General features: G+C 38.6%; 1 protein-coding gene across 1 annotated transcript in view; it reads right to left on the bottom strand.

Annotated features, from left to right (window-relative positions):
• Positions 1-23,577, bottom strand: part of NKAIN1 (sodium/potassium transporting ATPase interacting 1) — a 1,468,559-nt gene that overhangs the window by 1,425,795 nt on the left and 19,187 nt on the right. The window contains exon 2 of the mRNA XM_044089645.1: positions 7,105-7,242. Within this exon, the coding sequence (XP_043945580.1) occupies positions 7,105-7,242 (138 nt within the window). The remainder of the gene's footprint in view (positions 1-7,104; positions 7,243-23,577) is intronic.

The raw sequence follows: 23,577 nt of genomic DNA, 5'->3' as shown, positions 1-23,577 counted from the left end.
TGTCTTCCAATAACCCATTACCAATAAACTGGCTGATGTACACTGCAAATGGTTGGTAGGCCCTGTGCTTCATTCACATTATAAATGTTAACTAGAGCCACCTAGTGCTTTTCAGTGGCACAACAGCTAGCACACTTGCCTTTTGGTGCAGAAGGCTGTGGGTTCAATTCCCACATAAAGAAGATTGAATGATGACACTGCAGTGCAACATAAGTGGGATGCTCTACTCCTGTCAGATGAGATGTTAAACCAAGGCCCCATCTCAAAAACAGTAGGTGAAGTTTCTCAATGCCCTAGCCAAATTTCCTCTAGTAGTATAAATACCACATTGGGTCTCCCTTGAAAAGAGTCTACTTGCCTAATGGGACTAAACCAGTCAACAAAGGATAAATAAATAGCAAAAGTAATAACTCTGTTTCAGACATAGTCAACCATATTACTAAAGGCCTGAATATCTTTGATCTATTCCTCATAAATATGGCTACTTTTTGTACATATTCTTATGTATCATCATGCTTTGTTAAATCAGACCATAATTTAGTCACCTATTCCTTTAAAACCGGAGGCACTTCTCCTGTAAATAGCTCTGTGTTTAGGGACTTCTCAAAAGCAAATCTTCTTCAGTTACTTGATAACTTAAATAAATTCTACTGTATTTCTCCTTTAAAGTTCTCTGTTGCTAATGCTGCTACCTATGCCTCTGACTTCTACTCCCACTTAAACAGTTGTACTGATAGGGTGGCCCCTATCCTCAACAGATATAATGATAAATTTAAAATCAAACCACTTTGGTGGAATACACATATAAATAAATTGTATAACAAAAGAAACTGCTTAATGGTTATAAAACGTCTCATTCTGCCTACCTTAAGAGCCCCCGTAAGCAAACTAACAAAAAGCATAAGGGGACTATTAGGAAGTTCATAGCTGAGTAAGAGCTTAAAATAGCCACTAAATACCTCTCAACCACTTAAAGCAAGAAATCTGGACACATCCATAAATAACAGGGGGTGGGGTGGGACAAAGGGCCAAAAATAAGCAACATTTTTAAATATTGCTCTTACAAATTAAGAAAGTTGATAGAATAGCAAGTTTTGCATTAGCATTACTTTTCTAAAGGGTATGAAGTCTGAAACTCAAGTGTTTGTCATTATTTTTTTATTTTAACCCTCAACAGTTTGCCAGTGATTTGACAGAAAACTACAATTTTTTGAAAAACACTCCCAAAAAAAAAATAAAGGCAAAAATCTGGACATTGTACAAAAATCTGTACATTTGAGAATCAAAACCAAAAAATAACTTCAAATCTTTCTTTAACTATGTGATGAAGTTAACTTCTAACACCCAACAGTGTCTGGATCTAGTCCACAAGAATACTACAATATGTGACTCAAAGGAAATAGCTAATATCCTAGCTAACAAATTTAGTGGAAATTTTACTCTACTCACGATTATAGCTATTCCACAGGTTCCACAATCCCAACCACCCCCCTTTAATTACTATGGAACAAATTCTCACAGCCCTCTCAAAAACTTCATCCATGAGCCCTGATCATACCTCTCAACCTCTTACTGCAAGAAACCTGGACAACGCCTGATGAAATGGGACACGTTTTAAATATTGCTCTTATAAACTTAGATATTTGCTAAAATAGCAGGATTTGTGTTACCATACATTTTCTGAAGGATATGAAGTCTGAAACTCAGTTGATTGTCATTATTTATTGACTTTAATCCTTAAATCATCCCAATCATTTGTCAAAAAAGCACAATTTTTATGAGGAACAAGCCAAAAATATGAGGTAAAAATCTTGACATTCTGTGAAAATCTGTACAGTTGAGAGGTATGGCCCTGATAACATACCTACCTGCCTGATTATTGTGCTAAATATGGCCTTTCTGAACCACTATGTAACCCCACTTAGTCTAAACCTCTCCATAGGTTACGTTCCTGAAGCCTGGAAAACAGCCATTCTAATGCCATTATGCAAGTGTGGCCCAACCACTGTCCCTGGTAACTATAGGCCCATTAGTCTTACTAGCCTCATATGTAAAGCTATGGAGTGCATTATCTCAGACTTCATTAATCTGGACATTGAAAATCTCTACTCTTGTCAATTTGGCTTTGTCAAAGGAAAGTGTTGCCATTTTAACTTCATTGATTTCTTTGAAAAAGTAACCATAGCAGAAGACAGTGGTTATGCAGTGCATTCAGCATATCTAGACTTGGCCAGGCATTTTACCCTACTCCCCATGCAGACATTATTGATAGACTTATAAATCTGAATATAAATCCTTAAATTGTGCATTGGATAGTTAACTGGTTGTCTGACAGAAACCATGTGGTTAGAGTCGCAGGCGCCACATCTGAAACCAAGAAAGTTACCAGTGGTGTACCACAGGGCTCAGTTTTGGGCCCCCTGCTATTTGGCATTTATTTCTCAAACCTTCAGGCCAGCATTTCTGGCTTATGGTTAACTAAGTTTGCAGATGACTGCAAATTGGGTGTTGTTATTCAGTCTTCATCTGACACACAATTGGTCCAATATGGGTTGGACCATGTTAACAACTGATGCAAGTTCCATGGTCTCAAATTAAATGTAAAAAAAATGTAGCATAGTTTGTTTTGGTAAACAAAAAAGTTTCATTCACCATATAGGTGATGCACTCCTCAAATCAGACACTGCTGTAAGGGATTTAGGCACTCTTGTTGATAATTCCTAATTTTTGACCAATATATCTATTTAGTAGTTCAGAAAGCCTTTTATCTGGCTGATCTAAATTCCAGAAGCATCTCCACTACATCCAAAGAAGTCTTAATTCCCATTTACCTGTATCTTATCAGACCCATTATTGTATATAATGCACCTTTTGGCATGTATTTCTCTAAATATATCACACCCTCAGAGATTCGTAACTAAAAAAAAAAGATCAGTGGATTCAAAAATCTTAGTTATCAGAACAGACTGTCAGCCCTTTCTCTGTAGTCAGTCTCTTACAAACTCTTCCATGGAGATATGTGCCTAGCCTTTCAAGCCACGAAAGATACAACCCTATCTGATCTCCTATTCCTTCTTAGTACTAATGGTACCACAGATAGTAGGTTAAAAGAATGAATCCTTCACCAGCAGATAAATAAGAGATTCTGGCAGGATAGATTCATATCACAACATATTTCTCAGTTCCGGAACAAACTTCCACTACATATCAAGCAGAGGAGTCCCCTTGTCACCTTCAAGGTCAACCTAGATGATTGGATGGGCAGCCTCTCATGGTCTATCTTGTACTGCCCTCCTTGAAGCTAGAGGTAACTTGTAAATATTTATTTTGGTATAGGCTTATAATGGTCTGCAGACTGATTGTCTAGTACTCACTTGTGAACCTATGAACTTGATGTTATTGCATACTCCACTGAATTATGTTTCCTTTATGGACAGAAGCATCAATGAGCCTGCTCCAATCTGCCATAAAAGAAATGATAAATTTAAAGATAAGCTAGTATGATGGAATTCCCAAATAAAAATGCTTTACAACAATAAAAAGAAAACAGATCCTCAGTCTCCCAATACAAAACAGATTAAAAATGAACAAGTTAAAAAACATTAGGCATACCACTAAGAAGTGTAAGACCAGGTATGGACATGGGGTCACTACTAACACTAAATGTAACCACAAAGCCTTCTTCAGACACATTAAGAAACTCAGAAATGATATACATTACTGTGTCAAACTTATTCCCATGGGAGTCTCTTACTCTGAGTCATCAAGAATATCCCCTCAGACAAATTTAGTGCTAATTTCATGCCACCTATCCAACCCATCCCAATGCTCCCTCCACTGCCATCAGTCCTAATTGCTCCAAATCACTTTTGGTTATATATGCACTATCCAAAAGTAAGAATACTAGCTAATTGGGACCCAATAATATTGATGGCTGTTTGCTAGTAATTTCCAAGCACCACTTAGCCTAGCCCACTTATAGATTCATAGGAGATAAATAGGCTAACAACTCCAAGAGGCCTTTGTAAGCTTAGCCATGCACCTCAAATGTATTTGACAAGTTTTGATACCTTAGGTTTATTTAAGGCATATGTAGGCTTGACCATGGGTGGTCAAGCATTTACAGGCTGCCTGTGTCTAATAGAGACATAGGTGCCGAATTAGGGGTAAATTTCTGATTCCCCATACACTGGTCCAAATTACACTTGAACTGGGTTAGGGAGGAACTCTGCTTCACATGTATAGGAAGTTTATTCTATTGAAGGGTTAGTCTCTGAGACACATTCCTGAGCCCTTTCAACATGTCCTATTTATGTTGCAGACAAGGTTTAGGTCCCTAGACTGGGTAATTCTGATGCTACTTGTTTTGCAGATGTGTAACAGATTCATTTGAGAGCGATTAGAGGAAGCTTTGAAGACCAGGCATAGATCACCTCTCAGCTGTGTGAAAGAGAGAGAGTACTGGGATAAGGCTCTGAGGTGATCTGCATTGGATATGTTGTTAACACCCTTTATTCTTTTTGTGAGGAACCTCTATGGATACTGTTGTTGTTCCCTATACCTGGTCAGGTACATACCAAACGGAGTGCTGTACTCAGTTGTTGGGTTGATGAAGGCAGAGTACAATAGAACAATGATATCCTTGGACCAATATGCCATACTCTTTCTTATAAGTTGTGCAATATAGAATGAATTCCTTATTAACATAAACATTTAATGGTAAAAGGGCAGGTTACTATCTACACGTGTTTCTAAATTCCGGATCACTGGATCGACTTTTAGGGGTGTAGTTGTAGTTTCCAGAGGTAACCATCTTTACAAAGGATACTATTATGCATATACTAGCACTGAATTTTAGAATGTGGCTCTGGCACAAGTTATTGGTTTGTGTTAAGCTTTCTTGGAATGTATTTGCATCTTTGGGTGATTGTATGACTGCTCTCAGTTTGCAACTGTCTGCAAACTTGGTCAGCCAGCCCCATCATTGAGCCTTGAGGGACTTTTCTAGTGACTGGCCTTTTTGTCGAGGTGGACGTCCTTGGGTCCTAACTCAAAGCAGCTAGCTATTCAGTAGCTTACATAAGAGTTTATACCTAATTTTGTGAGTTTATCTATAATGCCTGAGTAGAGTACTGTGTCAAATGCTCTGGCCAGGTCCAGGTAGGCAGAATGCACCATTTTGCCCTCATTCGTTGCTTTGGTGACCTTCTCAAAGAAGTCCGCCAGGTTGGGTAAGCATGATCTGACCTTAATGAATCCAAACTAGGTTGGATCCAGTGTCTGAGGTTTCCTGTGCCATTGTTTATCATTTTCATGAAAATTCCTTCCATGGCTTTACATACAAGCCTAGTCAGACTTCTGTTATCACCCATGTCTGTAGATGACCCACCTTTGTGTAGAGGGATGACAGTACAACTTCTCAGTCTGCTTGGGATGAAGCCTGTCTGGATGCTATGGCTAAATAGTAATTCTAGTGGTCCTGATAAGTCATATTTCATGCTATTAAGAAGGCATCCTGGAGTATTATTGGGCCCATCGATACAGTGTTCTTGACCTTGGAAAGTGCATCGAAGACCTATTCCCTAATGATAGTTTGGGGAGTTACAGTTGAGGATACTTCATGAGGGGTACTAGGTGGGGGTAATAATTTGATTTAAATTCATGAGTCAGTAAATTTGCTTTGTCTTCCATCTCAGTATAGGTGGCTCCATTTACAATTTTTTCAGCACATTCTTGTGTATTGCCTTTGAGATTGTGGACATAGCTGAAGAATGCCCTGTGATTGTTCTAGGCCTGGGAAGCTATTCTTTTCCTGAAATTTGGCTTTGGTAGACTTGATTAGACCACTGAGTTGTTTGTTCAGATTAATGACAGAGTTTATACCTTACTGGACACTGCACTTTGTTACTTTTGTCATGATTTTCTTCCTTTTGTTATAAAAACTCTTGATGTTCAGACTTCACTAGGTTGGCTTGTTTTCTGAGTTTGTTCTGTGTTTATTCTTGGTACATCCATTTTGTCTTATTCAGCCATTAAAATACTTTGTGAACAATTCTGCATAGGCAGCACTGTTTAAAGCATTTGGAAGGGTTTAAACATTTTAAATTTAAGTCTTTCCAGAAGTCATGTCCATTACCTCTGGAAAATGGTTATTATGGCATCATTACCTAAAGGCAGCCCCATGATAGACCCCAGTAACTATAGATTTATAAGTCTTCCAGTATCATCCGTAAAATTACTAAGTACAAAACGGTTGAGTTGACAAACAGTTACACTGGCAACCTACAAACCCTGGACCCAAACCAATCTGGATTTGTAAGAGGTATCTCATGCTTATTCAATCTGCCCTGCTTGCTTGAAAGAGTCACTAAAGCCCTTGATAAAGGTCTGATATATACTACCTATGTTGACCTCATCAAGACCTTTAACACTACCTCACATGCTGGTATTATAAACAAAATGTGTCAACATAATACAAACCTGTATGTTGCCTACAGAACCCACACTGTTGAGGTAGGGGTACTTTCTCTAGTTAGAGGGCTGTTACCTTCAAAAGCAGACGATGATTGGATGGGAGGCCATACATTCATGCCAGTGGCTTGTGTGGAATAAATTCATGCCTGGGGTTTGTAAAAATAACCTTACCCCAGGTAACCAGTATGCTGCCAGTTTTATAGGGTGTCAGCTAAGCTCCTCAATGGCCCTTTTGTTGTAAGCTTAGTATGAACCTATGAAAAAGGAAATTCAGTTGAGTCACTTCCAGAGCTCAAAGTTGGTTTGCTTATGTTTGTCTGCTTGTTTATGTGTGTTAGTTAGTCAGTTTGTTTGTTTGCTTGTTTAATTTATACTGAGATTATGTAGCAAAACAACAAATAAAACCATCGCCAACCAGTATTACACAGTAATCAATCAGTATTAATGAATACAATAACTGAAGTTCTATACTTAGATACCAATCAATTTCTGTTTCATCAGGAATGATTGGTTTAGAGGTTTTAGCTTCAAAGTTGCTTTAGTTATGTGGCCAAATTATTAATACTATTGATTTAAATTACTCCAAATGGGGAAAATCCATTAGACAGTATACAAATAAAAAGCACCTACCAGTATGAGGTATCTTGATCTGTACTGGACAGTTCCAAAGATGCCAAGAATGACTGCCATGATGTGTAGAAAGTTGGCCAGAATTGGTGCCCACTGGTAACCCAAAAAATCAAAGATCTGTCTCTCCAAAGCTGCAACCTAAAACAAGCAACATGAATCAAAACCCACAATAACTCATTCAGCAGCAGTTCACGGGGCATTAAGACAAAGTATATTAGTCAATTAATGAGAATTTCAATGCTCAGTTAGTTACAACAAACTAAATGCCTCAGTGATGCCTGGCCCTTACAGAGAGAGAATATATTACAACAGCAAAAGATTTAATGGGTATAGGACCAAACTGTGTGAAGGCAAAATCTAAAGGCATTATATTTGTTGTTCAGAAGGTTTGAGTTTTGTAACTTGTATTTTCTATTCACCTGCCTACAGCAGGAGCAAATATTTTACTATATTTAACCAGTCACATAACAGATAACAACATTTCAAATGGTAGCAAAAAATAGGACAGACATTTGGTAAGAAACTGATATTGGGAAATTCTGACAAAAAAAAAAACTTATTGTGCTGTTCATAATGCTTTTGTTGACACAATAAATGTTGAAGATCACAAAAGTGACAGCAAAGAACTGAGAGGCAAAACCTCAGCATGCATGTGGCCAGAAATAAAATACCTGGCTGGTTTAAGTTGTCCAATAACACAATGTCAGCTAGCTAAATATAGTAACTCTGAGGTTGCATACCACCTATAATATTTATTCTATTTATTTAACATTTGTTAACTGTGAATGTCCAAATACGACAGAGCCTATTTTCAGCAGAGGCCTGGGAAGAAATGTTCCAGATGCATGTCTTTGGAATGTGGGCAGAAACCTGGAGGAAACCAAAATGAATGCAGGGAGGACATAAAGACTCCACACAAAAGGCACTCCATCTGAAAATCGAACTGGAGAACCTCTTGCTATGAGGTGACAACATGCCACTGCATCATTGCACTGCCCAATATCTCTTATGTTTGGTAAAGACATGCACTTGATTGTTTCTATGCAATGAAAGAGCATGTGGCAGTAGGGCTGCCGATGAAACTACATGCTCTCCACTGCATCACAATGCCCAGCAACTAAGCAGCACAGCATTTCTACGCCTCACATCCAAGAACTACTGTTTCTCAACCAAGCAGCAAAGTATCTCTTTGCTTCCTCACCCAATAACTATGCAGCTCATAAACATGAACCACCTATGCCTCATAACCAAGCAGCACGTTTGTCTTCTACACAGCCAAGCAGGACAGTATCTGTCTTAATCATGCCCAAGTACAATGATATTACTCTGCTTCAAATCCAGGTAATAAACAATCCACATAACAGCATCAATTTGCTTCATAACCAGGTAATAAACAATTGGCATAATAGCAGGTAATAAACAATCAGTATAACAGCATTACACTGCTTCATAGCCAGGTAATAAACAATTGGCATAATAGCAGGTAATAAACAATCTGTATAACAGCATTACACTGCTTCATAACCAGGTAATAAACATTCAGCATAATAGCATTATTCTGCTTTATATCTAGGTAATAAGCAATCAGTGTAATAGGGTCTAACATATGTTTATGCAAACATGCATAGATTCATTTTAGAAGTTGCTCAACAGCCATAGGTTCACAGAAAGGTTGCTTATTGCTTATTTACATGGCTAAAATTCATATTCACATTCACAAATGATACACATTTAAGAATATTCAAAAATTACTTACAATTATTTCTAGTGCTCAGTGCAAACTTGGAAAGTTTATTGGAAACAGTTGCTTGATAGTGGTAGGTGCTGATATAGTTTAGGTTACTGCTAGCTTAGTGAAGCAGGAACAAATCACAAATTACACAAAACTAGTTTCAAGTTTAGCTCTAAAATCCTGGATGGTAGTATTACTTTGAATAGTGGTATGGTCATCCCAGAGTTTTAAGTGAAAGCATTTTACCACCTAGCTTTCTTCAGTTTGATTCTCTGGTGGAGAACCTTTGATACAGATAAACTCCCAGTGTCTGCATGGGGTATTTCTGGGTACTGAGGACTCCAGTTTCCTTTCACTTCCCAAAGCTGTGCAGTAGGTAACCTGATGGAAGTGTGTGACAGTAAAATGGTGCATTCTGCAATAAGGGGGAACCCCATGCAGAAAAGGTTTCAATGCCTTGCACTCATTGTCTTCTGGGATAGACTATGTGACCTGTGACTCTGTTAAAACATAAGGAAATGATCAAAAATGGAAGGCTGGCTTGAAAGGCTACTTGTGACTACACAGACATGATTTATGCATAAGTTATAAGTTACAGCTGACAGCAACTGAGAGAAAAAAATGCTAAAACATAACTATGGCACTTAGATAAAATGAAAATGTCAGTCACTGCATACAGCATTGTATGGTAATACAGTAATTTTCAGGGAATGCATGACCAGCTACATGACATTCACATGTAGTACATGTTGCAGAAATGCACGGTGATGTACAAACAGCTATTCACAGGGAATGGGGGACAGCAGACTTAGGGAAGGTATAAAGGGAAGTGGCAAAGGTAAAAAAGAGTATGTTGGGATGGGATACTGATGTGTAATTGGAGAAAATGGCATTTTCTTCCTTGAAACTGTTGGAAGACAGAGGAGACTTGATCTGAATCTGCAAGACCATGAGTGGACATTGTGAAGGAGGCAGAACTGTTAAGGAAAGATGAGGTGACCGAAGAGGACATTGTCTACAGATAAGGGGCACAAACTACAGATTATACACAAGGACATCTCTTTTAGTATTCAGTACTTAAAATAAATTGGCAGAATGTGGCAGGGCTTGTGGTCTACTCAAGGCCACCAAGAGGAAATTCTAGGCAGACCAGATAAACAAACTTTCTGCTTCTGCCAGCATTACTATGTATGGAAAGTAGGTCAGTCATCATAAGGCTAGATGTCTGTAAACGTCTCCAAAACAATACATACTATGTTACAGTGAAAACACAGAAACTTAGATTATTATGGCAGACAAAGACTGCTTGACCAGCACTTTCTCCGACGTTTGGTACTTAATGTAAATATTTCCTGTGCATGCTATCCTTTTTTATTCTTTTTTGACCTCATGTCTAAAACTGGCTTAATGTTAATTTCAGGCAGGCCTGAAACTACCACCAGTTTTTGGCTTTGATAAATCTTAGAAAGGTACTCTATGAAATCAATTCTATTTGATAAAAAAGCACTTCCTCACATTTTGACGGAGTTGCCACTTTTTGTTTCTAATGATTTCCCCTTGTTATTGAGCAATTTATTTTTTTATAAGATGCTGCCCTTCAACACATTGCCAAATTTTAGTCTTTAAAAGGTTATATCAAATTCACCCCTAAGTTATAAACCTCAAAACAGTTTTAATGTACTTCTTTAAAACTGTCTTCATATATTTCCTGTTGCAGGCCATGCTCCACTTTATTTCTTCTCCGTGTTACTGTATTTTCTGGGTTGGTGTCTTGCTACTTGTCTTTGAAAAGGAATATTTTATTTTAACTGCTAATGCCTATCATTACACTCTCAGTATTTTTCCTGTTTCCTCACTGTCTTCTCTCATTGCTTCCTTATTTTCAAATCATCTCAGATAACTGACACACTTTTGTGTTTGAAACTACTTCACCCCTATATACTTTGGCCTTACATATAATCTGGCAATTAAATTAGTGCAGAAGATTAAGGCTCTGGGATGTTAATAAGCTGCTTCTTGTAGTTGAGTCACCCTGTTAGACAGTGGTCCAGGGAAGTAAATAGTGTGGGAAGAAATAGCCAGGGAATTGTTATGTCTAGGCTTGTATAGGCCCTAGGGCTGATAGCCTAGTACCGACCTATGACCCTATGAACCTATGAGGGTCTGGGGTTTGATTACTACCACCTTCATTTGCCCAGTATAGGAGTCTGAGTAAGTCCTTAATCAGACAGTGCTCCTGGATCACCTCTGAAAATGGACAACTGTGTCCAATGGGCTTACTCTGCTAACACATTTATAAAGTAAACAACATAAAATTCCTTGTATTAAAACTATATTGCAGTGACTATTCTGCCAATCTTGCAAATTCCCATTTCATTCAATACTTACCATTTAGAGTATTAGCTCAGTAACAGATTTGTTTGTTATCTGCGCAAAGATATGCTTTACATTCCGGTCTCCCTGTAATGGCAGTTACATAAACATTAAAGAGAACCATTCCTAGTAAATTCCCATGGTTTGCACTATTGTCCTTATGGCAGAAGCCATTAATTATTTGCTCGTGCGTCTAGTTACGCAACCAACATTTTATGCAGGCTACCCCCTTCAAACCTAATTTTGAACTAATCTTTCAAATCATACTGTGCCAATTTGTTGCTAAAAGCTATACACACTACATCCCCAGACCAACTTTTGTCACCCAAATACTATGTAATTATGATGCCGCTGCTTGAAATCAGTGTTAACGTTTGAATCCTGTTCTATATATTACCAGTTACAGAAAAAAATGAAAGAGAATGTGTAGGACTGTGAAGCACTTTACTGGCTTTGAAGGTTGGGAAAGCACTTACTTAGCATTGACAGTACCACACTTCTCAACTTCTTTTCATAAGAATTTTGGACATATTGAAAAATAACAGTGATACAAAGGATCAAACTCAGTGACTTTATTAAATGTTGCTCAACTTTACTTAAAAAGTCAATGGAACAAAAGGTTTTGCATCAACATGTATTATTCTGAACAAGATGTATGAGACTCTGGCATTATTGACTGACTGTAATACTCAAACATTTTGCAGGGGACAAGACAAAGCTATAAAGTAAAATCAGGGACATTCTGAATAAGCAGAGGCATTTAATATCAGAAGGTAAAACAACTTTTAAAAGCTGTTAGATACTTTGTTCTGACACACTTTCTATAAATGACAGACTGAAGTTCAAACAGCTTTCAAAAGTTATTTTACTTTCTCCCTCTGTTTTTTTTTTTTTGTCAGAAGGCACTGTCCACTGTTTGCCCCTAGCATGAGACAATATCTTAACAGCACTTAACAGCACTTAGGGTGTCCTTAGCTAGGGTGTCCTTAACAAGGTTTTCATATGCACGCTTAAGAGCTGTTAAATCAGGTTTTGTGCTATAGCACTTAACAAATTTACCTTGTGCTGAGTTTCAGAGCATAATTACTGTGTTCCATGTACTGCATTGCTTTTTTGTCAAAATATTTTTTGCTTTAAAAAAATAACACAGATGTAACAATATAACAAACTGAATAACTAAATTGGAAAACTTTGAATACCATATAGCAACAACCATTACTTACAGTATACACAAAACTGCAATGAGAAACATTTATATAACAGTGTCAGCATAACAATAAATAAATAGGAGGATGTAATGTAATGTATGCTAATGTTAAGAAGCATACCGTTGCATAGCCATCCCACCAGTCAAGAGATCAGACCACAACCTGGTGCACCTTCTTCCCCTCTATGTGCCACTGGTTAAGAGGCAGCCAGCCAATATCAGGAAGATTGGGAAGTGGACAAAGGAAAGCAGTGCAACTCCTCAGGACTGCTTTGAGACCATAAACTGGGATGCCCTCAGTTAGCCTCATGGGGAAGACATCAGTAGCCTTACTGACTGTGTCACTGAATATATCACCTTCTGTCTGGAAACCACTATACCCTTAAAATTTATACGCTGCTTCCCAAACAACAAGCCACGGATCCTCAAGGATATCAATGTCCTCCTGAATGAGAAAACTACAGCATTCAGGTCCAGAGACAGGGATGTCGTGAAAGGGGCACAGAAACAGCTGGTTGAGAAGATTAATGAAGGAAAGGACAGGTACAGGAGGCTATGAGCCTGACAGCTGTATGATGGAGGGGAGTAAAGAGAGACCAATGAGTTTAACATGTTCTATAATAGGTTTGACAACATGCGTCAGACAAACATGCGATGTGGTCCTCATTTGCAAAGGGAAGAGGCTCTCCTGGATAGCAAAATTCATACCTTGTCAGCCTCTTCCTGCTAGTCTCTACTGTTCAACACAGGAGAAGGAAGGTACAGAATCACATCTGGACCACATGGCACAAACAAAAACTGCCCACACTGTCACCCTGGCTGGCAAAACAGAGGCTAGCAGTTTGACTATCATCCTATCAGAGGACTGGGTAATCAGAGAACTAAGAAGACTTTGCTCTACAAAAGCAGTTTGGCCTGATGGCATTAGTCGACAGGTGCTGAAGACCTGCACCTCACAACTTGGAGAAGTGCTACTCAGGAGCTTCATCTTGAGCCTCAGTACCCATAGGGTACCCGTGTTGTAGAAAACATTCTACCTGATTCCAGTGCCCGGGGGATACTTCAGATTGCACATCTGTGGCACTCATGTCACATTGCATGAAAGTCCTTGAGAGACTGGTCCTGGATGTACTTTGCCCCAAGGTCAAGTCAGAACTAGACCCCCTTCAGTGTGCATACCAGGGGAAGATAGGGGTCAAAGATGCCATTATCCACCTTATACATACAGCATGCAGTCACCTGGACAAACCGTGAGGATCCCTCAGAATCATGTTCTTCAACTTCTTAAGTGCCATCCAACCAGACAGGCTGTGGAGTAAGCTGTCACTGATGAATGTGGATGCTCCCTTAGTGTCATGGATCCTGGATTACCTGACTGATAAGCCCAAACATGTATGACTGCAGGGCTGCTTGTCTGACACAGTGCTATGTAGCACTGGAGCACTGCAGGGGACAGTTTTATCACATTTCCTTTTCCCCCTGTATACCACAGACTTCAGCTATAACACTGAGTGCTGTCACCTGCAAAACTTCTCGGATGACTCGGTCATAGTAGGAAGTATCAGGCATGGAGATGAGGAGGAATACAGGAGGGTGGTGGACAGTTTGTGAGTTGGTGTGAGATTAATCAGTTGCAGCTGAACATCAGTAAAATGAAGGAACTGGTAGTATATCCTGGGAGATAATTTCATCTTCCAATGACCCCTCTGTCAATTAGGGGGCTTAAAGTGGAGATTGTTCAGGAGTACAAGTATTTGGGGGTGTACCTAGACAGTAAGCTGGACTGGTCCAAAAACTTGCAGGTGGCATATAAAAAGAGTCAGAGCAGGTTGCACTTACTACAAAGAATCAGAACCCTTTGGAGTCGGCAACACTATGCTATGGTTGTTCTATGCGAATGTAGTGGCCAGTACTATCTTCATCGCAGTGACATGCTGGAGTAGTAGCACAACATTATGCTGCAGTTGTTATATGCGACTGTAGTGGCCAGTACTATCTTCATCGCAGTGACATGCTGGAGTAGTAGCACAACGCTATGCTGCGGTTGTTATACGCGACTGTAGTGGCCAGTACTATCTTCATCGCAGTGACATGCTGGAGTAGTAGCACAACATTATGCTGCAGTTGTTATATGCGACTGTAGTGGCCAGTACTATCTTCATCGCAGTGACTTGCTGGAGTAGTAGCACAACGCTATGCTGCGGTTGTTATACGCGACTGTAGTGGCCAGTACTATCTTCACTGCAGTGATGTGCTGGAGTAGTAGCATAAAGAAGGCTGAGGCAAACAGACTCAATAAATTGGTAAGGAAGGCTAGCCCAGTAGTTTGAGAAGAACTGGACACCCTGAAAGCCGTGGCAAAGAGAAGAATGTTAGCGCAACTAAAGTCTATGATGGAAAAATATTGACCGCACACTCAACAGAATGGTGGAAGGACAGAAAAGTTCCTTTAGTGGGAGATTGATAAGCATAAAGTACTCCACTGAACATCACAGGAAATCCTTCCTGCTCAAAGCCATCAAACTGTATAATGCCTCCTACCATCTTAGCACCACCCTCACTACTGAAGGAGACCACATAGTGCAATGTTAAATTCTTACCCATGTTTATTTTTTCCCCATCCTTTTTATCTCTCTTTCACCTCTCTTCTTTCAGTGCATTAGTAATCATTAATGTAATTATCCTTTTTGCAAAATACTATATCTAAAGTATTGTAATGTGCAATTCCCCATATCATAGTATGAGTGGAAATTAACACAGGGCATCCATGGTGGTGCAGCGGTTAGCGTTGTCACCTCACAGCAAGAGGATCTCTGGTTTGATCCTCAGCTGGGGTGCCTTCTGTGTGGAGTCTGCATGTCCTCCCTGTGGTTGTGTGGGTTTCCTCCGGGTGCTCCGGTTTCCTCTCACATCTCAAAGACATGCTGTAGGTGTATTGGACACTCTAAATTGGCCCTAGGTGTGAGTGTGTGTGTGTGTGTGTGTGTGTGTGTGTGTGTGTGTGTGTGTGTGTGTGTGTGCCTTCTGTGGATGGTTGGGCGCCGTGCTGGCAACTCAACACTGTAAAACTCCACTGCCAATCATGAGTGGACAGGTAATACGCTGTGGCGACCCCTAACCAGGAAAAGCCAAAAGAAGAAGAAGAAGAAGTGGAAATTAACACTATATGTGGTATCAAACTCATCTAATACATTGGCTATCTTCAACAGTGTACCTATGTCAGGCATTGCTGTTATATATGTGGGTAACATAAGTGAGTATAGGATTTGTCATATCTAATTATGTAACATATGTGTTTGGTCTACGTTGTGTCTATAAGCTGTACAACAGAAGGAGGAAGCTACTACATGATAGAGCAAAATCCCTGAAAGGTAAGGCAACTCTGATCAGTACTAGCAAGAAACTACAATCCCTCATAAAATAATCTAAGGCTAGCTTCGAAAGAAAAATTGCACAAGACGCTAAAGAAAATCACAAGGCTTTCTTTAGTTATGTCAGAAACCTGGGTGGAAACTCCCAGATATGCTCTGAGTTAGTGCAAAATGACAAAAAATACACTGAACCCACAGACATTGCCAACATCCTGGCAGACAGGTTTAGTGCAAACTCCCCCCCCCCCCCAAATGAGCAAATGGCTATCCCAACAGAGTGTAGCCTCCCTGACATCACAGATGCACAGATGAGAGCTGCCCTCTCCAAAGCAAAAAACACAGCATCAATGGGACCGGATGGTGTCCCGGGCTGCGTTTTACATGAGCTCCAAGAAGAACTGAACCCTCACTTAAAATCACTGTTCAGTCTCAGCCTTACAACAGGATATGTACCCAAAGAATGGCGTACAGCAACAGTGGTCCCACTCCATAAAGGTGGTGCCACAACGGACCCCGGAAGCTATCACCTATAAGCCTAACTAGCCTGGTCTGCAAAGCTATGGAGCGTATCATCATGGAACTCATAAACAAAGACATTGGGAACCTCCAAACACTGGATCCTACCCAATTCGGCTTTGTTAAGGACAGATCTTGCCTCTTGAACCGGGTCAATTTTTTTGAAACAGTCACCAAGGCCATAGATGAAAGGAAGGTAGTCCACACAGCCTACCTTGACCTTGCAAAAGCCTTCGACACAATACCCCACTCGGGCATCATAAATAAGCTCACCAGCTTAAATATCAACCCCTATGTCACAAGATGGGTTGCAAACTGGCTTAGGGATAGAACCCACATGGTCAGAATTGCAGGTGCCATGTCAGACTCTAAACCAGTTACAAGTCGTGTCCCACAAGGCTCAGTCCTGGGACCTCTCTTGTTCGGTATATATATTTCTCTGAGGTACAGGCTAACAAAGGAGGACTATGGCTGACAAAGTTTGCAGATGACTGCAAACTGGGGGCCATAATCGACTCGCCGGCTGACACAAGCATTCTCCAAAATGGTCTCATAGAGACGGATAACTGGTGCCAGAGCCATGGCCTAAAGCTAAATGCCAAAAAGTGCATAGTCATCCCCTTTGGGAAAAACAAAGTGCCCACAAATTACCACATAGGTGGTTATCCATTAAGTATGGAAGAAGTAATTAGGGATTTGGGGACCCAAGTAGACTGCAATCTCTCCTTTGACAATCACATTGCCAAAGTGGTTAGAAAGACATTCTATATAGCCCACCTTATCACGAAGGGGTTCACATCTAGATCAAGAGGGGTCATTGTGCCCCTCTACTCATCACTCATCAGGCCCATAATTGAATACAATGCCCCATTTGGGATGTACCTTACCCAACACCTGCTACAACTAGAAAGACCCCAAAGTACCTCACCAAGAGGATCAAGGGACTCAAACAGATGCCCTACGCAGTTAGGCTAAAGAAACTCCAGCTCTACTCAGTTGCTTACCGCCTACTCAGAGGCGATCTGTGCCTGATGTATAAAGCCATGTCCAACCCAGAATTAATGGACATGCTCCACCTCAAAAAATCCAAATCCATCAGAACTACATGCTCCAGTGACTTAAACCTCAGCGCAGAAATAAATAGAACACGCTGGAGGGACAGATTCATATCCCAGAGGCTCCCCTCACTCTGGAACAAAATCCCAATCCATGTCAGGCAGAGCCCATCAATGACCCTCTTCAAGAAGAATCTTGACGTTTGGATGGGAGATTGTAAATTTACCCCTGGGATCTCTTCTGTGTCACTGCTAGACAGAGGCACGGTAAACTAACCTTAAATGGGCTATCTTCTGTGACCTACTATACAGAGGCACAGTCAACTAATCTAAGAAGGGTGGCAAAAACCAAACACACTCTGGCTAGGCTTGTAAATGCCCTAGGGCAGATAGCCTAGTATCAACCTATGAACCTATGAACCTATGTTTATCTATGCAGTTGTAACATAAGCAATTTCCTGCAGGATCAATAAAGTATTTCTGATTCTGATTCTTAACAATGTTCAGTAACATGAATCTGCATAATGATAATTAAATATTTAGACTTACTAAGCATGTTAAAATCAGTAAATATAAAACATTATGAAAGAAGCTGGAAATAATATCACACATCTCAGTCTAAAGTGCCAGCTTCCTATAATCTGGTAAAGACACTTCCATGTGGTTGTTTAGTTACCAATATACTTCTTAAATGTGCCTGTTCATTTATAAGCCTTGAAGTAATTTAAAATGGCAATAAACAATAATTGTGTTAATAGAGGTTAAACTAAGTGAATGGGTTGAGATATACAATTTTATCAGTGGAAGATTACAATGTGAAGCCTAAACATTTTTATATCAAGTGGATGATCTGTTTTGCACAAAACAGCAAACTGCAGTGTTGAGTCCTGATGATTCCACACAAAAAATTTTATGACATTCCAAACTTTTTGTATGTATGAACACGACCAGAAATATGCAATATGTCAGCCATGATTTGACTGCAACCTCCACACTGAGTTGAATGCACCGGAAAATAAGGTGCTATTTTTTTGGTATATAATAAGTATTATTAAAAAACGTAAGTGTGAGCGTGACATTTCTTGACATTTTCCACACATTTTTGTAAATTGCTGTGAATTTTGTTGCAAATACTACAACTGAAATCTGTTTTGTTTTACTGACAAGTTTCAGGTCCGACCAGTAAAAAAAATCATGAGTCTCGCCACTCTACCTGGCTGATAAATTTTAAATTGAAATAAATAAAATGATCACCTTGATTTTAGCATTACACCTTCAATGGCATGTCTTTTGTAGTTTTGCTTTTTACTACAAGCACATTCTACATGTTAAGCACAGAATGTTTGAAAGTTAATAAAATGATTCTGTTTACAAATACAAATTACACCAACAATGGTACATCTTCCATAGTTTAGGTTTAAAATGTAATGAATTATATGTTTTATTATAAACACATTCTACTAGAGTAATACATTGAAAAGATGGACATTATAATGTTGCAAAATGCAAACAATTTGCCATGTATTTAATTATTCCATGGCATTGTTTCTACATCCTTGCAAATCTTCACAATGAAGATAATAAAACACTAATCATCCTAATGTCATGAAGCTGTCTGTAATACCATATATGATTGTAGTAAAAAAATACAGTGTCTGTCTCTGTCCAGAACCCATTCTTTTATCATTATTTCCTGGCTTAAAGGAGGAAGAAAATAGCCAGTTAATCAAACTATCTATTTTGACCAAGTATGTATCTCTTGAGACCAGTAGGTGGTTATTAATGACATGTACTGTTTCACTACTGTCATGTGTTTCAGACTAACAAAGCCCACAAAGAAATGCAATATTTTTTTTTCTGAATGGCATCTCCTGGTGCTTTCATACAGTGCTAATCTAACAAAAAATCTGATATTTATATTTGCTTGTATAAGAATAAATTATACCAGATTGGAATTTCTGTATATGAAATAAAAATATGGATTCAAGAAACAATATGTTATTGATGTTTCCATTACATATCAAGTTATTAAGGAGTGTGTTTATTTTCCCTGAAACATTAGAATTGTATTACTGGAAAAGACAGATCAGTGGTTATAAAAGTGTCAAAATCTGAAGGCATATGCGCTTCCTTTTTGGTGCAGACAGGGTTTAAAGACTTTATTTCGCCAGTCTGTTTTGTTAAGGAAAAATATATTTAGCTTTTAATTTACTACTAGGTGATGAAAACTACCAAGTCGTAGCAAACAATTCTGAAGTGTTATAAACCAGTCAGAATGTCTGAGACAGAAGACAAAGTATCGTTGATTGTAAAGTGTGAGTTTTGTGTTTGATTTAAAAGTATAACAATATATTGCTAAGCTGCACAATTGTTTCAGTATGCCATTCTTTTGGATGTAGCATTTACCAGAGGGGGAAGGGGGGAAGTAAAGTAAATTCCAGCAGAGCTTATGTAGTGGAGGCTTTTCCTAACACAAGATTCAGAGTCAGTATTTGAACCCATAATACAGTTACTAATACTGCTACATTGACATCATTTTTATTGTTTAAATACATAAATACACATTCTGTTATGAATGGTGTACAGTATATCCATAACATAATGTAAACACAGTGCTATTCAGTATGATATACACTATTAATATTTTTGTTTAATGTGCCCTAGTTATACAGTTTGGGTGCCACATATTGTTTACTTCAAATTGAAATTACATTCTGAATTCATATAGAATTGCATGTTGCCAATGTCTGAAGAAGAAAAACAACATGACTATAAACTCCATAACGTTTTCATACATTATCACAGACTCTTATTCTTCCAAGTAGCTAAACTGGCATAGTTCTGAATCATGCTACTTTAAGGACATCTAATGCTTAGTTTTTCATCCAGTTTGATGATTGGTTAGATCAAGCTCTAAATGTTATATGACACAACTGTAACAACAAAAACTACAACCACAGCTACAGGTCATCAAGAGGAATGACTAAATATTGCAGACATCATGTGAACAACCATTCTTTTTGAAGAACAATGCGCTGACATGAGTTTTTGCACAACCAGACTCTGATTTACAATGGAAAATGTCAGCTGGTTGGACTGGTCCACAAAGTGATAAATTCAACCATCATTAGCTGACATGTCTACACTATAAAGCTGTTTGTTTATATCATTCATGACAGTTTCTAGTAACATGTCTTTATGACGGCCATCACTTACAAATTAGGAATAAGACTGCAGACTGAGTAGCACTGCTACGGACTACATATGATCGTATCAGTCAATGAGCAACTCTTGAACTCAGAAAGTATGCACGACCTGACTGCCTCTAGAACTAATTATCTGAACATGTGTGACAAATCTAGCCTATATGATTAGAGTGCAACTGGAAATGTGAAATTCATTAGACACTATTAATTATATTTACCCTGGTAACAAAAATGTAAGTAAATGAAAATGTTTACCAGCTAAAGCAAGAGTTAGCTGTTTTTCAGCTGGCCTGTGATGTACTGAAAAACACAACCTGGAAAGGATTGTTCTGATAGATCTTAAGGCCCTCCATTACTCTAGCAGGCATCTGCTACCCTGTGCTCCCTTCCTTCCTCCCCTCACCACTCAGGTCATACTTTTAGCTCATGCAGTTTCCGGTCTTACTAGGAACAAAAGACTATGATTGGTTGCTGACATTATCCATGACTCATTTTTGTCAGGTGAGGGTTCTCAATATACAAATGACTGAAATATTCAGAGTATGCCATCCAAATAAAGGATGATTCCTAGAATAAGGTTGCAGCTTTTTGTCATTTATGTATTTATTAATTGCAGTCTATTTATAAAGTTTGTTTTCTGTTTACATGTGCAACTCCTTTTAGTTGCCCGGTCAAAATCAGCTGAATATATTGTTGTATGCTTTCCCTATGCACTATTTGTGGAGTCCCCCCCCCCAAAAAAAAAATAATATTTTGATCTTGTCATTAATTACTTTACCTATTTGTTTGTTTTACCTTGTTGTGATTAATGAAGTTGTGTCTCAGTTTTACTAGTAGAAGTCTGTCATTTTGTTTTAAGACAGACTCTTAAGTAGTTTGCATTCTTTCTCGACAGAGTTGCCAGCAGAAAAGGCCACTTCTGCATTAGCTGTGATCCGTTTAGCTGGTTGGCTCCTATGTTGTCATGAAACCTCAGTGCATGTACACTTACATTCTGTCTGAAAGGTAATGCATGCTTCTTGTGTTTGTTGACAGTGACTCATATTTAGTGACCATCTTGAGCTACTGACTGACAACTAGGGAAGGACAGCTGAAATAGTCAAAGGCTTGTTTATTTCCTTAGGGAAAAAAGGATATATTAGGGACCAAACGTCTCAAAAGAGCTCATAAATCATGTTACCTGTAACAAGGCTTGACATATAATTGATATCCTAGAATGCATGCCAGGATTAGTGCACATTTTTCTTATATGTTTGTAGATCTGATCTACTATTCAGAAGCCAACTATTTAAGCTACTTTCTCTGGATATTTCTGTCCCTCTTTCTTTTAAACTACAAAAAATAATACTTCATGCAACCTGCCCCCTCACCCTAAACCCCTAGATACTCAGTCTAATTAATTCAACATGCATTCTCCATACTCACCCCTACTGTCTGGGACTCTTTCCTCAGCATGTCAAAGAAAACACTGAGGTCTCTTTATTTAGAAGGGATATAATTATCTACCTTCAAATGGAAGTCAAATGCTCTTGTCCCCAAAAAGGAAACATTAATTAAACCTCTCACTCCACCCTATCTTTTAACACTGTAAGCTCTCTAGCAAACTGTACATTTTTCAGGATCTTTCAGCTTTTGTGTTCTTCACTTTTCTTAGCAAACCTAGCTGTCCTGGCTTATTTTGCTTCATCTTAGTTTATCAGTTGTTTTACACTCTGCAGGTCTCACACTGCCAAACAATTATTTTCTGTCATTGTTCATTTGTTTTTCTGTTATTGTAGATACTTTACTGTATAATTCTTCCGAGTATATTTCACCTGGGCACTGTCTGCAAATGGTTACTACTGATCAGTGCACTGTCCTAATAATAAATAAATAAATAATTATTGACAATCATCCAGAACAATGTAGAGGAAGGAAAACTTGAAAAAATAAATAAATAAATGACTATAACAGTGTTTATTAAGGTGTTTCGAAAGCATTGCAAGCAAATTGTGGAGAATGGAGTGAGAGAAAAAAACTAACCACAAATATATATAAAGTAGTTAATGGGCAGGACACTGTAGTTGTGAGCAGGTATTGCTAAGAGAAAAACAAAAGGCAACAGACTGAGCAGAGGTGAGATGTAAGAGAGACAGTGTCTTGAGAAAAATGTATTGGGTTAACTATTAGGAATTTTAGAAGATGGTGGGAAAAAGAAAGATAAAATGGTGGATATTCAGAAAACATATATGCTATAGAAAATAACGCCATTGGGATCGTAGCGCACAAGAAAAATTACATGAACCAATAACAGATTTTTTTTTGAATCACTGGAAAATTTGTTGAGTTGTGAAAAGTGGGAATAAATAAAAGCTGAAGTATTAGGTTAGACATGGGAATGGATTACTTTTGTGGAGTTTGATGCTAAAAAACAAACCAGTTAAGGGTGTAATGACATATAAGCAGGAATATGAAAGAAAATTTGTGTGAGAAAAAAGAAACCACTAAAAAAATTTTTGTTACACTGTGACACGGCTATACATTTTTTGAAAATGATGAAAAAGTTATGGAATAAAGAAGGGGTAGGAGAAACTGAAAGAAGATGTTGTTCTATGGAAAACATGCTGTTATTGGGAATTACCCTACTGGTGAATGAAGATCGAATTCTTGAGTATCAAGCCATGCTTGTGGTTGTTGAACTAATCAAACAGTGAGGAATGAAGCTGACATGTGAGTTCCTATACAATGCTCACTGACTTGCAATGGCCATAGAGTGTTAAGTCTGTAGTGTTAATAATACAATAAAGGACAGTAGGAGAACTAGAGCCGCCCATAGTATTTCATAAATATTAAGTCCAGAACGTAGCCACTCAGTAATAAGAAGAAGAAGTTGGAAAATCCTGTTTGATGACTTACACTGTTCATTACTTCAGTGCCAGTCTGTGGGATGTCAAAGAACTTTAAGCAACCCTTTATATAACACCCTCTATGACAAAAGGATTTCCTCTCACTTAAAATGAATAAAACACTCATT

The sequence above is a fragment of the Protopterus annectens genome, chromosome 1.part1 (genome assembly GCF_019279795.1).
Source record: "Protopterus annectens isolate FY-2018-M chromosome 1.part1, PAN1.0, whole genome shotgun sequence".
Taxonomy (NCBI): Eukaryota; Metazoa; Chordata; order Ceratodontiformes; family Protopteridae; genus Protopterus; species Protopterus annectens.
Note: the sequence above shows the minus strand (reverse complement) of the source record. Positions and strands in the feature narration are given on the sequence as shown.